At 37.0% G+C, this 13,738-nt stretch overlaps 1 protein-coding gene across 1 annotated transcript in view; it reads left to right on the plus strand.

Annotated features, from left to right (window-relative positions):
• Positions 1-13,738, plus strand: part of LOC128662624 (phosphatidate phosphatase LPIN3-like) — an 86,002-nt gene that overhangs the window by 22,394 nt on the left and 49,870 nt on the right. Inside the window, 2 exon segments of the mRNA XM_053716518.1 lie at positions 960-1,062; positions 1,151-1,328. Of these exon segments, the coding sequence (XP_053572493.1) occupies positions 960-1,062; positions 1,151-1,328 (281 nt within the window).

Here is a 13,738-nt window from a genome sequence, read left to right on the forward strand (position 1 = left end):
TCTTTTCATATGCTGGGGGGGGCAGTGTCTGCTCATCTTGCTTTCCCAAGCTCCTTTCAGGTGTGTCCCAGCCTAACCTCATCAACAGTGCTAAACTGGGAGCTTCTAATTAAGATTTTAAACTGGATTTTTAGATCAGTATCTGTGCATATTCTTCTCTATAGTAGTGTCTATTACATGCAGTTATATGAAAATTGGTGTATACTGTCCCTTTAAGAATATCAGCCGTGTAGCATTTAAAAGGCAGTAAAACCTTGTGTAATGGGTTGATTTGTATGACTGCTTGTGGCAGGTAGTGTATGACTGAATGGCTGAATTACCCCTTGTGTGAAAGGATTGAAAGTCAAAAAAAGCAATTATTCTGAGTGATGCCATATCTAGCTTTATGACAAAGTATAAGTGTGTATGTTGCAGACTGATGCTCTTGTGCCAGTGTGAAGGTTTGTGTAATGAACCCATTTGCATTGCATTTTACATTGCTGACTGCTCCTTTGTGTAATGCTGTGTATGATGGTGAGTGAGATTTGAACATCAAGTTGCTGAGCATTGTTTGTCAGGTGTGCTACATAATCCCCAGCAGTAGCGCTCAGCGAACCTATTCTTGGCCACTAGGGGGTGTAGCACCACAGTTTGTCAGTAGTGCTGCATACATTTCCAGGCAAAACCTATTGACCTCTAAGAAGGTCTAAACTTTATATCGGCTATTAATTCAAAACAGTTGTACGTGTTAAAGAATACATTGGAGCTATAAGCAGTTGATTTATCACACTACATTACACACACATATCAGTCTGAACGATCTAAGTGATGCTCTGTGTTACTGACTTACTCTGTGGAACAAGACACATGATGCTGTGAGTGACAGTTTATGCGACAAGCCCCGTGATTCCGTATGTCTGACAGCCACTTAGGCTATTATAGTTCCTTCCTAACCTACACCCTCTGCTCAATTTCTACAGCCGTTCTCCTTCACCCAAAAGTGACTCTGAGCTGGAAGTGAGAGTCCCCAACTCGCCTTTAGCAAAACATTCCATGGAGTGGGACTGGGGAATGCTCCCTCAGGTTATTAAAATTACATCATATCACACTTGTCATTTTAAATCTGTGTGGGTACAGCAGTCATATCCCATTTATTTACTTTTCATTTCAGGTCTCACGGACAGATTTAGCCGTGCCCCAAATGTCACAGAGTGCCCCACCAAGCCCCACAAACAGAGACCCTCCGCAGCTATCCCCAAATATAACATATTTAGATGATTGTCTGGCTACAGTGCAAAAGGAAATAGATCCATTAAGTGGTGCTGCTGCACAGCTCCAGGATAAGAGTGGTAAGAAAATATGTATATGGCTTGTAAATATGACAACGGGTGTGGAGGTTGCATATTGTAGCTGGGTCAGTTCTTTTTGAAAAACTATTTTACATTTTGTCTTCTTTTTCTCTCCTTTTTTGTTTTTGGACATAAAGTGTTTAACAACATATTGAACATATTCAAATATGATTTTTTCAAATCACAATATCTTTGAAAATTTTAAGATGTGGACATGATAATATAGTAATGTAATAGCATAATGATATAATAATATTATAATGATATAGACATTCTGGCATAGGAGAAACTTTGTGCAAACGCATACATATTGGATACTTAATCTTGTGAGGGATTAAAGTTAAATGCATGGATATTTTTTTAACCATCTATGAAATAGTTTATATCACATTCCCTATTCATACCTAAGGGAAAACGTGTGTTTAATTTTAATATCCAATAGAGTTCTTTTTTTTCCAACATTTTATCCCTGTTACCTCCTCTTAGAGGGACATTTGCTAAATCAATAACCTGAAATGAAAGATGTGCAATATTTGTAAGATGGTTGTTATTAAAATGTTCAGCAACTGAAGAGTCTGTGCTATAATTTTTTATATCCCGGACATGTTCATTAAAACGTGTCCTAATAGTGCGAGTAGTTTTTCCTACGTATTGAAAAAAACAAAGATTACAAGTTAATAAATAGATCACATATTTGGAGCCACAGTTGGCATAGAACTCTATTGGATATGTTTTATTATTGTATTGACACACAAAATGATCCTCCTGTAGGACACTTGAGCATGCCAAGCACATACATGCTCCACATCTGAAGGTGCCTTTTTTATTTAACCAAGAAGTAGCATACTTTTGTGTAGAGTTTTGTTTTCTAACTAAACTAGGTGTCAATGTTTGCGCTAGATTTTCTAGGTACAAATTTACAATGTTGTATTAATGGTTGTAGAGCATCATCCGATTGCAACAAATTAAGATGTTTTTTCAAGATTTTAACTATTTCTTCATATTGTTGACTATATGGTGTAGAAAAGACAATAGCATCATTAAAATTAGATTTAGAATTAGAATCATAAGTAGATACTTTTTGAGACAGGTCCTGTTCCTGATCTATACTTTTGTCATTCTGAACCAATTTTCTCACATCTTCCAACTGTTGGTGGTTGTATCCTCTTATTTTGAGTCTATCTCTAAGCTCTATCTCTAAGCTCTCTTTTGCAAGCGCTATATTTGCACATTAAAATTGCGCTCCACTTGTAATCTAGCCCTACATTTTTTATTGCTAACTCTGCTAAAAGTTAAACTTTGACAGGCTGGGTTTGCACACGTATTACACGTTTAAAGTTAAAAATTATTGCACAAGCAAAAGATCAGGTGCTCTGACTTCAAGTACCGTGACCACACTTCTTCTCCCCCTCATAGACTTCTACAGGGCACGCTACTAACTAGACTAACAGCGCAGAACCCGAAGGTAGTTATGAATAATGTACATTCCGATGATTTTCATCTAGAAGAAAATATTCCTTTTTATTTTTAAATAGATATATATATATATATAGTAATACAAGTGTTAAAGGTGAAATACAGCAACAACAACAATACTTAGCTGGGGAGCCTAGACACCGTTGTCCATACAGCGTTGAAAGCGGGCTGCACATCCGGGGATCCAAAACTCGATGTGAAGAAAACCTGCTCCGGCTGTCCGCTATGTATAAATGTGGAAAAGAGGAAGGACTCCACACAGTCAAGTTGTTAATGTTAGTAAAGTAACGTCCCGTATCAGTATGTTGAAGGCTAGGTTAAGACACTATGCACACAGCACTTTTGTAAAATTCAATAAAACAATTTTATTCAATACATAGTTAAAAGTCCAAACAGAAAACGAGCTCAAGCTCTCTCACTCACAGACAGTTGAAAGACAGGGGTAGCGGTGACGTCATCTGACACGTTTCACGCCGGTTGGCGCTTTCTCAAAGATAGCCTTCAACATACTGATACGGGACGTTACTTTACAAACATTAACAACTTAACTGTGTGGAGTCCTTCCTCTTTTCTATATATATATATATATATATATATATATATATATATATATATATATATATATATATATATAGTGTGTTTTTTTTTGTTTTTTTTTTAAATATATCTATATCAATATATATATATACATATATAGACATGTATACAGTTATATATAGAAATATCTATTTAAAAATAGAAATAACCTTTTCCTCTAAGTGAAGAACAATGTAAAGTGTTTTTAGTAAAAAAAACAAAACATTAAAACACATTAAAAATAAATAAAAATTATATTGCATTTTCATGGTATTTAACTAGAAATGGCTCAAAATTGTGTATATATGTCTATATATGTGTATATATGTGTTTATAAGTGTATGTATGTGTGCACATACATATTTAAACATGTAAACACATAAATACACAAGTATACACATAGAGCATAGTACCGGCACCTTTTTTCTTACAAAAAGCACTGTATGTATACTATATATATATATATATATATATATATATATATATATACACATACACATAATAGCCCTTTCCATTCAAATACCTTGTCATATACTCTATTCATTTTAATCCTTATAAAACATTTTTATTAATATTTATGATTCTTTTTATCAGAAAGTGTATATATGAGTGTAATCATTTATTTTAATGTTTTGAATGTTTTTTTTTTTTTTTTTTTTTAACTCTTACAGTGAATGCTAGGTCTGAAGTCGCGCTAATATTTCAAGCACAGTTTCTGTTTGCGCTCAAACACAACCTTTTACTTTCCACTTGTAATGTGTGCTATTTGGCGCGGTCACAATATTTTTTATTGTGTCCCGCAATAACATTACAGCACCATTTGTAATCTAGCCCTGAGTCAGAAGCTTAATAAAATGGGTTTTTATGGGCAAGCAGTTGTACACAAACCTCACATCAACGTGCACAATGCCAAGCATTGGCTGGAGTGTTGTAAAGCATGGCGCCACTTGACTTTGGAGTAGTGGAAACGTGTTCTCTGGAATAATGAATCACGTGTCACTATCTTGCAGTCTGATGGAAGAATTTGAGTGTACTGAATGCCAGGAGAATGCTACCTAGCAGAATGTTTAGGCCCAATGTAAAGTATGGTGTGGGAGTTATAGTGGTATAGGGCTGTTTTTCAGAGTTTGCACTAGGTCTATTATTTCCAGTGAAGGGTCATATTAATGCTACAGGATACAAATACATTCCAATTGTGTCAAAAAGCTATTGATGCTGAGCACATAAAATCTGTGACAACAGTATAAGGGAGGCTCTTTGCTGCTTATAATTGTGCCCCTGAGCACAAAGAGAGGTCCATAAAGACATGGTTTGACCAGTTTTTTGTGGAGGACCTCAAATGGCCTGTACAGAGCCCTGACCTCAACCCCACTGAACACCATTGGGATGAATTGGAATGTGAGTCAGCCGTTCTCATCCAACATCACTGTTTGACCTCACAGATGCTGTTTTGTCTGAATGGGCACAAATTCGCACAGACACACTACAAAATCTTGTGTAAGACCTTCCCAGAGTAACAGCTGTTATAGCGACAAAGGAGGCGCAAACGCCACATTTAATACACATGGTTTTGGAATGGGATGTTGAACAAGCTCATATAGGTGTCCACATACTTGTAATACCAGCGCACGCTAATGTGCGCTGTTATTACAAGTTGACAGCAATGCGAACATGAGCTTGCGTTCGCTTTGCTGGGAAGCATTGTGCTCATAAGAATGCGCATCCATACGCTCTAATGGGAGCAACGTTCTAATGCCGTCATACACGGCACAGAAGCAAAGGGGCTAAGTCATGCAGCGGTGGAAGCAAATTGTAAATATATAGGTATATGCTTATATACATATATATGTATGTGTTAATATGTGTATGTACACATATTAACACATACATATACTGTATATGTATATAAGCATATACCTATATATTTACAGGGAACACAAATTTCCCATAGACCGCAATGTAAGGCACTTTTCAGTACCTTTTTTTTCTAACACCCCACACCCGCCAACTTTAGCCCCCAACTCGTACAGTTATTTTATTAAAAAATAAAAATGCTACAATTTTGATGTTTTAATAAAATACACTACACTTTTTAAATTTTTTGGGCTTTTGGGGCACATGATCTCTGGTTAATTATATAAGCACTAATTGCTAATGCGAGCTTGCAGTAGCAACAACCAGCCACTTGTAATGGCTGATTAATTATCACATGCCCGCAAACGGCAAATTTGTCTGTTTGCAAGTGTGCGATAAATTAGCGCTCCACTTGTAATCTAGCCCAAAATAAGCAAAGTATTCCTTGAAAAGCCTTTGAAGTATGTTTTACTTGTCACATTTGCTGTGGCTATTTAGCAACAATTTATATTATATCCTGCACTAATCAAGCAATCACAGTGCTGGTAGGGTTTAACTATATACATGATAGTAAATGTGTTGATTTTTACGCTTCTCCTAAGTAACGTATAGCACAGCAGTGGCGCTAATCAAATTTGTTAGAAGCAGAATGTCACATGGTTCTAATTTCATACCCATTGACTCTGTCCTCTTATTACACAGGTGTGGCAAATAAAGACATAACTGAAACCTGCTTAGTTATTTCATTTTACTACATTTTCATGCTCAGTAAGGCGGCCTATGCCTGACTGAAGCAAAACATTTTCATTTGACACATTAACATTGATGCAAACTGACCGGTACTGGAATAGTCCTGAAACTCTTCCAGACCACAGATACTAACCCAAGGGGACATTTTAGTGGAATATACCAAGGATGTATAGCCTTAGGATAACATAACAAATAACTATTGCCTCTGTTTAGCTACAAGATCTGCACCCCTTGTCATTGATTGGTTTAAAAGCATTATACATTGCTTAAAGCAGGGGCTGCCAACCTTTCGGACCCGTGGACCACTAATATGAATTTTTTTTTTAAAGATACAAACCTCTATAATGTGTGTGTGTGTGTGTGTGTGTGTATGTATATATATATATATATATATATATATATATACACACACATACTGTACATAACTAGTATCTCAGTTTACATTATGTATATATTTACACATTTATTTTTTTTATATTTTAGGTTTTTATTGAGGTTGTGCGAAAACCAATACAGTTTACATAAAGTAACATATCACAATACAAACATAGAAGATATATTTCAAATATACTGTTTCCATAGTAGTAGATACAATTTGCAACACAGATAATACTGGAACCTCATTTTCATTGTAATAGGAACTAGACACAGAACACAAGGTACATGATTTTTCTACCATGAATGCTGGGGACAACTTCTGTACCTCCTGGTCCTTGCAATAGACTCTGAAGGAGGAATATGAATAAGTGAAAAACAATCTAAAATAGTTTGGCATTTAATGTGTCATGAGATATTAACACTGAGGGTGCCAATCATTAGCTTGGGTACATTATAGGGGGGGGGGGGGGAGGGGGAGGTGGGAATTTTAGGCATAGCAAGCAAAATATATCAGATATGAGCCATATGCTGGTAGTTGTAGAATTAATGAGTACAATGGGAACACTGACGAAGGCCTATGTTGTACATACACAGTTGCCTAACTCAAAGGTCTAAATTAAAGGTGAGAGGTAGCACTCCACTAACATCATGCGAGAGGAGGTCCCGCTGCCCCGGCCGCTGACAGCCAGACCCCCCTATAATAAAATTAGCAATGAGACCTAAGCTAAGCAAAGAAAGAAACAGGGTAATGCAAAGGCATAATTATGTGTTAGCAATTTTCACATATCACAGTAAATATAAACATTCCCCAATAAACAGTCACAACAGTTTTATAACAGGGATGAAAATACTTCAGGTTAGCTCATGCAGCAGAGATATAACAATTCCAAAAACTGTCAACAAGAGCTGTATGTGACATAAAGAGTCAGTAACAAAATTTTTGTATATAGGCTCACAGACTGCCTCATGCTGGGACAGATCCCCTAATTGTTAACTGGAGCAATAAAAGCTATTATCACAGATAGGGAGTCTATGGAAAATGTACATATAAAACTGAAGGTCCGTAGCTCTAATGGATCTAATGGATCACCTCTAAAACAGCTGTGCAAATATGAACTGGTTGTAGTACATATACAAGCCATGGAGAGTGGTGTGTTATAAATCTGTAGTGCAGGTTGCAACACATATGTGCTCATACATATCCTAGGGTTGACGGTTTAGGTGCATCACATACAAAAACTCTGGAGCCCAATTTATAGTTGTGGGAGCAGTCTGTGTTAACACTCTTGACAGAAGTATACATGTGAGCGATATGCGGGCTGCAAAGGGTACTCGTAGGATAGAGAGGGTGTTCAAGGGACAATAGACATCTGAAAGATCAAGGTCTCTAAACTCTAACTATATACACGTTATTATGGACTCAGATTAAGCATGTAAAAGTGTGCTGACCTGACACCAGGAAGTTCCGACCTGTCTATCCCACACCAGTTTTAAATTGATGCAGGGAGTTTCCCCGGTTTCTTTTTTTTTTTTTTTTTTTTTAATTTTATTTTTTTATTATAATCTTGAAAAAATATAGAGTACAATGGCAGTATAAACATTACAAGTAGGATATTCACATGTATCCAGTTACATTTGTCGAAAATTTACATACATGTTAACAATCTAGAAGTGGGGGGGGGGGTATTGAGAGTCTATTATGCCCAACTGGGCCACTTAAGAGTCCATTATCTTGTATAGTGTTATATTACAATGTTCAAACATCTTTCATAGAGAGAGTCCAGGATGAAAAAGGAAACAAACAAAGAAAGAAAAAGAAAAAAAAAAAAAAACGAAAAAAACAAGGAAAAGACAAACAGAAAAAATAAAAAAATAAAAAAAAAATGAAGTTAACATAATCTCCTCCCTTCTCACCGCCCCATCCAATCCTATCCATTTAGACCTCCAACTCGGGGCATACTCGCTATATTTGAATGTTGATGATACCTTCTATTTTAGCAATAAAGTCTCTACCCTGGTTTAGAATAAAGTCTTTCCAGACCTTTAAATATAAATTATCTTTCTTCCTTTCCAGCCTATAGTCATAAGCTGCTATTATTGCACTATCAGATAGAAGATTTTTTGCTTCTTTAATCGATGGAGCTCGTGGTTTGCACCAGTTGTCAAAAATAAGTTTTCTGAGGTTAAGTATCGCAGTTAGAATGAATCTCTTTTTATTCCCCCATGAAATACAGGGGTTCAGTAGTATTATAGAATTTATTGAGAGCCTCACTTCAATGTTTGTCATTTGGGAAAGAAGATAGGCTACCTTATGCCAAAATTGATTTACTTTCGGGCATTCCCACAGTAGGTGTCCCAAGTCTGGATCGTTTAAATGGCACTTAATACAAAAATTTTTAACATTACAATTCCACTTAGCTACCCGCCGCGGGGTGAGGTAATCTCTATTGATGATCTTAAACTGCGTTTCTCTTAGATAAGTTGAGGGAGAGATGGTTAACGCTGTCCTTAAACTGTTCTCTAGTTGATCTATAGGGTCCGTCAAACTTACTACCTTTCCCCAATATGTCCTTGCCCGTACTATATATTTTTCTGTCTCTGCCGATCTTAAAATTTTATATAGAGAAGACAAGGAACACTTTTCCCTTTTAAGATGATCCATTAATGGGTGATCTTGGAAAGTCTGGGGAAACAGATACAGTAGCTTTTGTATATAGTCTATAGCTTGCAAGAAGTAAAACATATGTTTCTTCTGTGCTGCCGGAAAGATATTTTGAAATTCAGCAAAGTTATGAAATTTTCTAGCCTTAAAATCATAGAACTCTGCAACCGTAAGAGCTTTGGTAGGTGACCATAGACTAAAAGGGTTAACTGAGTTACCTAATGGAAAGTGCCAGTTTCCTTGAATAGGTAGCCATTTAGAGACCGCTGTAGGGAGTCCAAACAGCTTCATGGTATTCCTCCATGCTTTTAAGATGTCCTTAAGTAAGGGGTGGTTAGCAATTGTATTGCCCAAAATCTTATTTGTTGCATGTAATAGAAAACCCATGGAATAAGGGGCACATATGTGTTCTTCTAAATACCTATTGGATAATTTAAATGACTGAAAAAGCCAATCAATTGGAAATCTTATTAGTGTTGCTAAATTATACCATTCCAGGTTGGGAAGTGATAACCCCCCTCCCATATATGGTTGGTATAGTATTTCCAATTTTATTCTAGGTTTTCTCCCACTCCAAAGAAAATATCTCAGTGCCCGATTAAAGCGCCATAAATCCATTTTTTTTATAAGCAAGGGAAGCATTCTACATGGGTACAAAATTTTTGGAACTATGAACATTTTATAAAGATTAACTTTACCCGAGATTGAAACCGGTAACGCTGCCCAGCTTCTTAATTTTATAATAGTTTCTTGGAGGACTGAAAGAATGTTATCGCGATACCAGTCATCTGGGTTAGCAGAGAGTTTCAAGCCCAGATATTCCAAGGCATTGGATTCAATAAATTCGTAGGTTTGCTGTTTGTTACTCCTTTTCAGCCAGATTACCTTTGATTTTGCCAAGTTAGTTTTGTACCCTGAGACATTGCCATAATCCTTTAAAAGTTCTAAGACTATGTCAATGGTATCTTTTGGATTGCTGACATACAAGAGTAAATCATCCGCAAATAAAGATACCCTTAGCAATTCCTTGCCTATATTAATTCCTGTAAGAAGTTCCCTCAATTTAATTGCTAATGGCTCCAGAACTAAATTGAAAAGTAGGGGTGAAAGAGGACACCCCTGTCTCGTACCTCTTGAAAGTGTAAAAGAATGAGTTAACTCATTGTTGATCATAATTGATGCCTTGGCATCTGAATAGATGTTTCTAATAAAGGTGCAAAACTTTTCTCCAAATCCGTATCTAACCATAACTTTGAACATAAATGGCCATTCCACTCTGTCGAAGGCCTTCTCTGCATCCAGAGATAGCAGGAAAGCCTCCGGCAGCGCAGAACCCCCGCCACTGTACTGGGAAATAGCATGGAGTATCTTTCTAATACTTTTCTCAGATGATCTTCCACTCACAAATCCCACCTGGTCCTCGTGTATGATTTTAGGTGCGATTAGCTTTAATCTTTCTGCCAAAATCTTCATCATAATCTTATAATCAAGATTAAGCAGGGATATCGGTCTGTAAGCTGTAAGATCTAAGGGATCTTTATTAGGTTTAGGGATTAATACGATGTTTGCCCTCTTAAAATCTTCCGATACCTTGATGTTTTCTTCAAAATACCCTTTGTATAGGTCCTTTAGGACTGGAGTAATTTTTTCTAATAGTACCATATAAAACTCCAAGGGCAGGTTATCTGGGCCAGGGGACTTTCCTCTAGCTAATGATTTAATGACACTTACTATTTCCTGGTCACTTATAGGCTTGTCCAGAGCTTCCAAGTCTGTTCCTGATATCAATGGCACCTCAATAGAATCTAAAAATCGATCAATCTCTTCTGCTTGTGGTTGTTGTGATGCATAAAGGTCTGTGAAAAAATTACGGAATAAGAGAGCCATTTGTTCCTGATCTGAGGTGATACTCTTATCTTTTCTAATAGCCACGATAGGCTTTCTCTGAGTTTGTGTTTTAAAAATGGATGCTAAGAGTTTGCCTGCTTTATTGCCATATCTTTTAAATTTGGCTGCTTTGATTTGTATTGATTCTTGGGCTTGTTGTAGTAGAAAATGATCCCTATTTTTTTTTATTAGAGAAGTAAATTTCTCTGTTTACTATAGTTGGGTTCTGTGTGTAACTAGCATAGGCCTCTTTAAGTTTATTAGATAAATCATAGTATCTAGAAGCTTGCTTCTTTTTTAATCTCGCCATGTATGATATTATCTCTGCTTTTAAATATACTTTAGCCGTTTCCCAGAAAATATGTGTATTACTTCTACTGTGAGCATTAAAAGAGCAATAATCTTCCCAGGCCTTTTCCAAAAAGGACTTAAATTTGTCTGAGTTGGCTAAATAAACTGGGAAGAAAAAAAGAGTTAAATGTATATGGTTTTTTAACTTGAATTTGTAATATTACAGGAGCATGGTCGGAGAGAGTAAATTCCAGAATTTCACATTTAGAGATTTTAGGAGCCAGAATTTCTGATACTAGATATAAATCTAGTCTAGACATGGTATTGTGGGATTTGGAATGGCATGTAAACTCCCGAGAGTTAGGGTTCATAGTCCTCCAAATATCTATAAGATTAGTTGATTGGGTCAATAGACTAAAGATTTTTTCTTCGTATTTGTGATGGGATCTTGTATAATTCCCTTTTTTCCTGCTTAGATCCATTCTAATTCTATCAATACTCGAATTAGGGGTAATATTGAAATCCCCTGTTATAATTATGTTGTCTTTTGCAAACTTTAAGATATTCTTAATTAGCCGGGTCCAGAATGCAACATCAGAGCTATTGGGGCCATACAAGTTGACTATTAAGAAGAACTGCTTTTGAATCTTCATTCTGACCATTATATACCTGGCCTCTCTATCTTTCACTACTTTAATGATTTCTTGTCCAAGGTTTTTATGAATCAGGATCATCACCCCTCTGGCTGCTTTCCTATATGAAGCAAAAAAGGATTGCGAGAACCCGCGTATCTTAAGTATGTTATGTTCGGCATCGGAGAGATGAGTCTCCTGTAAACAAATGATGTCCAGAGCCTTCTTACTTAGAAAATTTATCACCGCTTTCCTTTTAATGGGGGAGTGAATTCCTCCCACATTCCATGAAATAACCTTTATCTTCTAACTATTTTTTTTGAAGTTAGGCTTGCAGCATACCTTGTCCCTAAATAAAGTGATAGTATAAAACCCAGGTTGGAAGGCGTGACACTGTGCATAAAAAATTTGCCCAGGGATGTATGGATGGGGGGGAGAGAGAGGAGGAGAGAAATGAAGGAAAAAAAAACAAAAAAAAACCCCGCATGTATACACATTTATTAAAAAAAGAAAAATAGTGATATAAACCAGAAAGTGAAATTTATGCTTCAGATCATTTCTATCATTAAAGTTAAATCCTTCTAAAACAAATTTGCAAAAGTAAAACAAAGTATGTATCATAACCTTGATTAAAACTGTGATGTATATTTCAATTCCTAAAATGTAGATACCTTTATACATTATTTCTATGAAGCAGTGAAAATCGTGTGTACAAGGTGAAATTGAAACCATTTCTATAACAACAAATAAACTTTTTTAGTTCAATTTCACAAAATTGTGTCAAAGTATTCATGATATCATCAGGTGCATCTTTCATGTGTGTTTCAAGTGCAGATACCTTCGTATCTAAGAAAAAAAAAAAAATTGTTTCTCCTTAAAAGAGACATAGAGAAGGAGGAAAAAAAAAAAAAAAAAAAAAAAAGTTTCCCCGGTTTCTACCACTATAGACTGAGGTTTGAAGAGAACTAACGGGGCTACCGCCCTCGCCAGTAGAACCTCTGAAGGAACGCAGTAGGAGAGGAGCTGTGGTCAGTTCTGTTGTATTACGCAGTCCAGCTGCGAGACTGTGAGAGCTGCACCCTAGGCCTATCCCCTGGTAGGGCATCATCATACACTTCCCTCTCCGTGCAAACTGGTCCACCACATGGATGCTGGAGATCGCCAACCCCGCAACATCACTCACGCTGGTAAGGGGAGACACGCTCACCGCTTTGTGGTGTGCAGGACTGTCAGCCGGCTCAACTGCTGAAGGGGTTGCATATAGTGCCAATCTCTGAGTCGGAAGCCACATGGCCGGCTGTACAGTTTGGGGTAAAGCTTCTACTGCTGCTTGGAGAATAGTAGTGGCGGGTAGACAGTTTTCCTCTGCTATGGAAATATATTTTTCTCGTAATGTCTGAGCTGTAGGTATGAAACCATGAATGGGTTCAGCAGGCCTCGACCCCCAAGCGCCTCCACCAACAAATTCTGCAGGGAAAGCTGTGGGAAAGGTTGTCTGTGTAGCAGTTAGCGTGTCAGTAGAGCTAAACGCTGCGTGCAACTCAACTTCCAGAGCGCTATGATGATCCTGGAGTAGTCTCCGAAGTTCATTAAAGAAATCAATAGCCCTCTCCATGTTAGCGCCACTTAGTGTAGATGTTACTCAGTTAGAGAGGGCCTTTAGCCCAGTATGTGTACCTCAGATAGATGAGTTGTTGAGCTGCTGCAAGAGGAATGTGGTGTCCATTCAGCTTTGTACTGTAATAAAGATTTTGAAGCTATTTTAACTGCGCCTAATAAACAAGATGGCCACCGGCACTTCTCCTACTCTTCTCTATCTCCGCTTGCTTCAAGCTCCTTAAAGGCGTGCAGTATCTCTCTGGATCTAGGGCTAGATGTCCAGGGTACGATTAACAGTTAGATTC

This window comes from Bombina bombina, chromosome 1, assembly GCF_027579735.1.
Source record: "Bombina bombina isolate aBomBom1 chromosome 1, aBomBom1.pri, whole genome shotgun sequence".
Classification (NCBI taxonomy): Eukaryota; Metazoa; Chordata; class Amphibia; order Anura; family Bombinatoridae; genus Bombina; species Bombina bombina.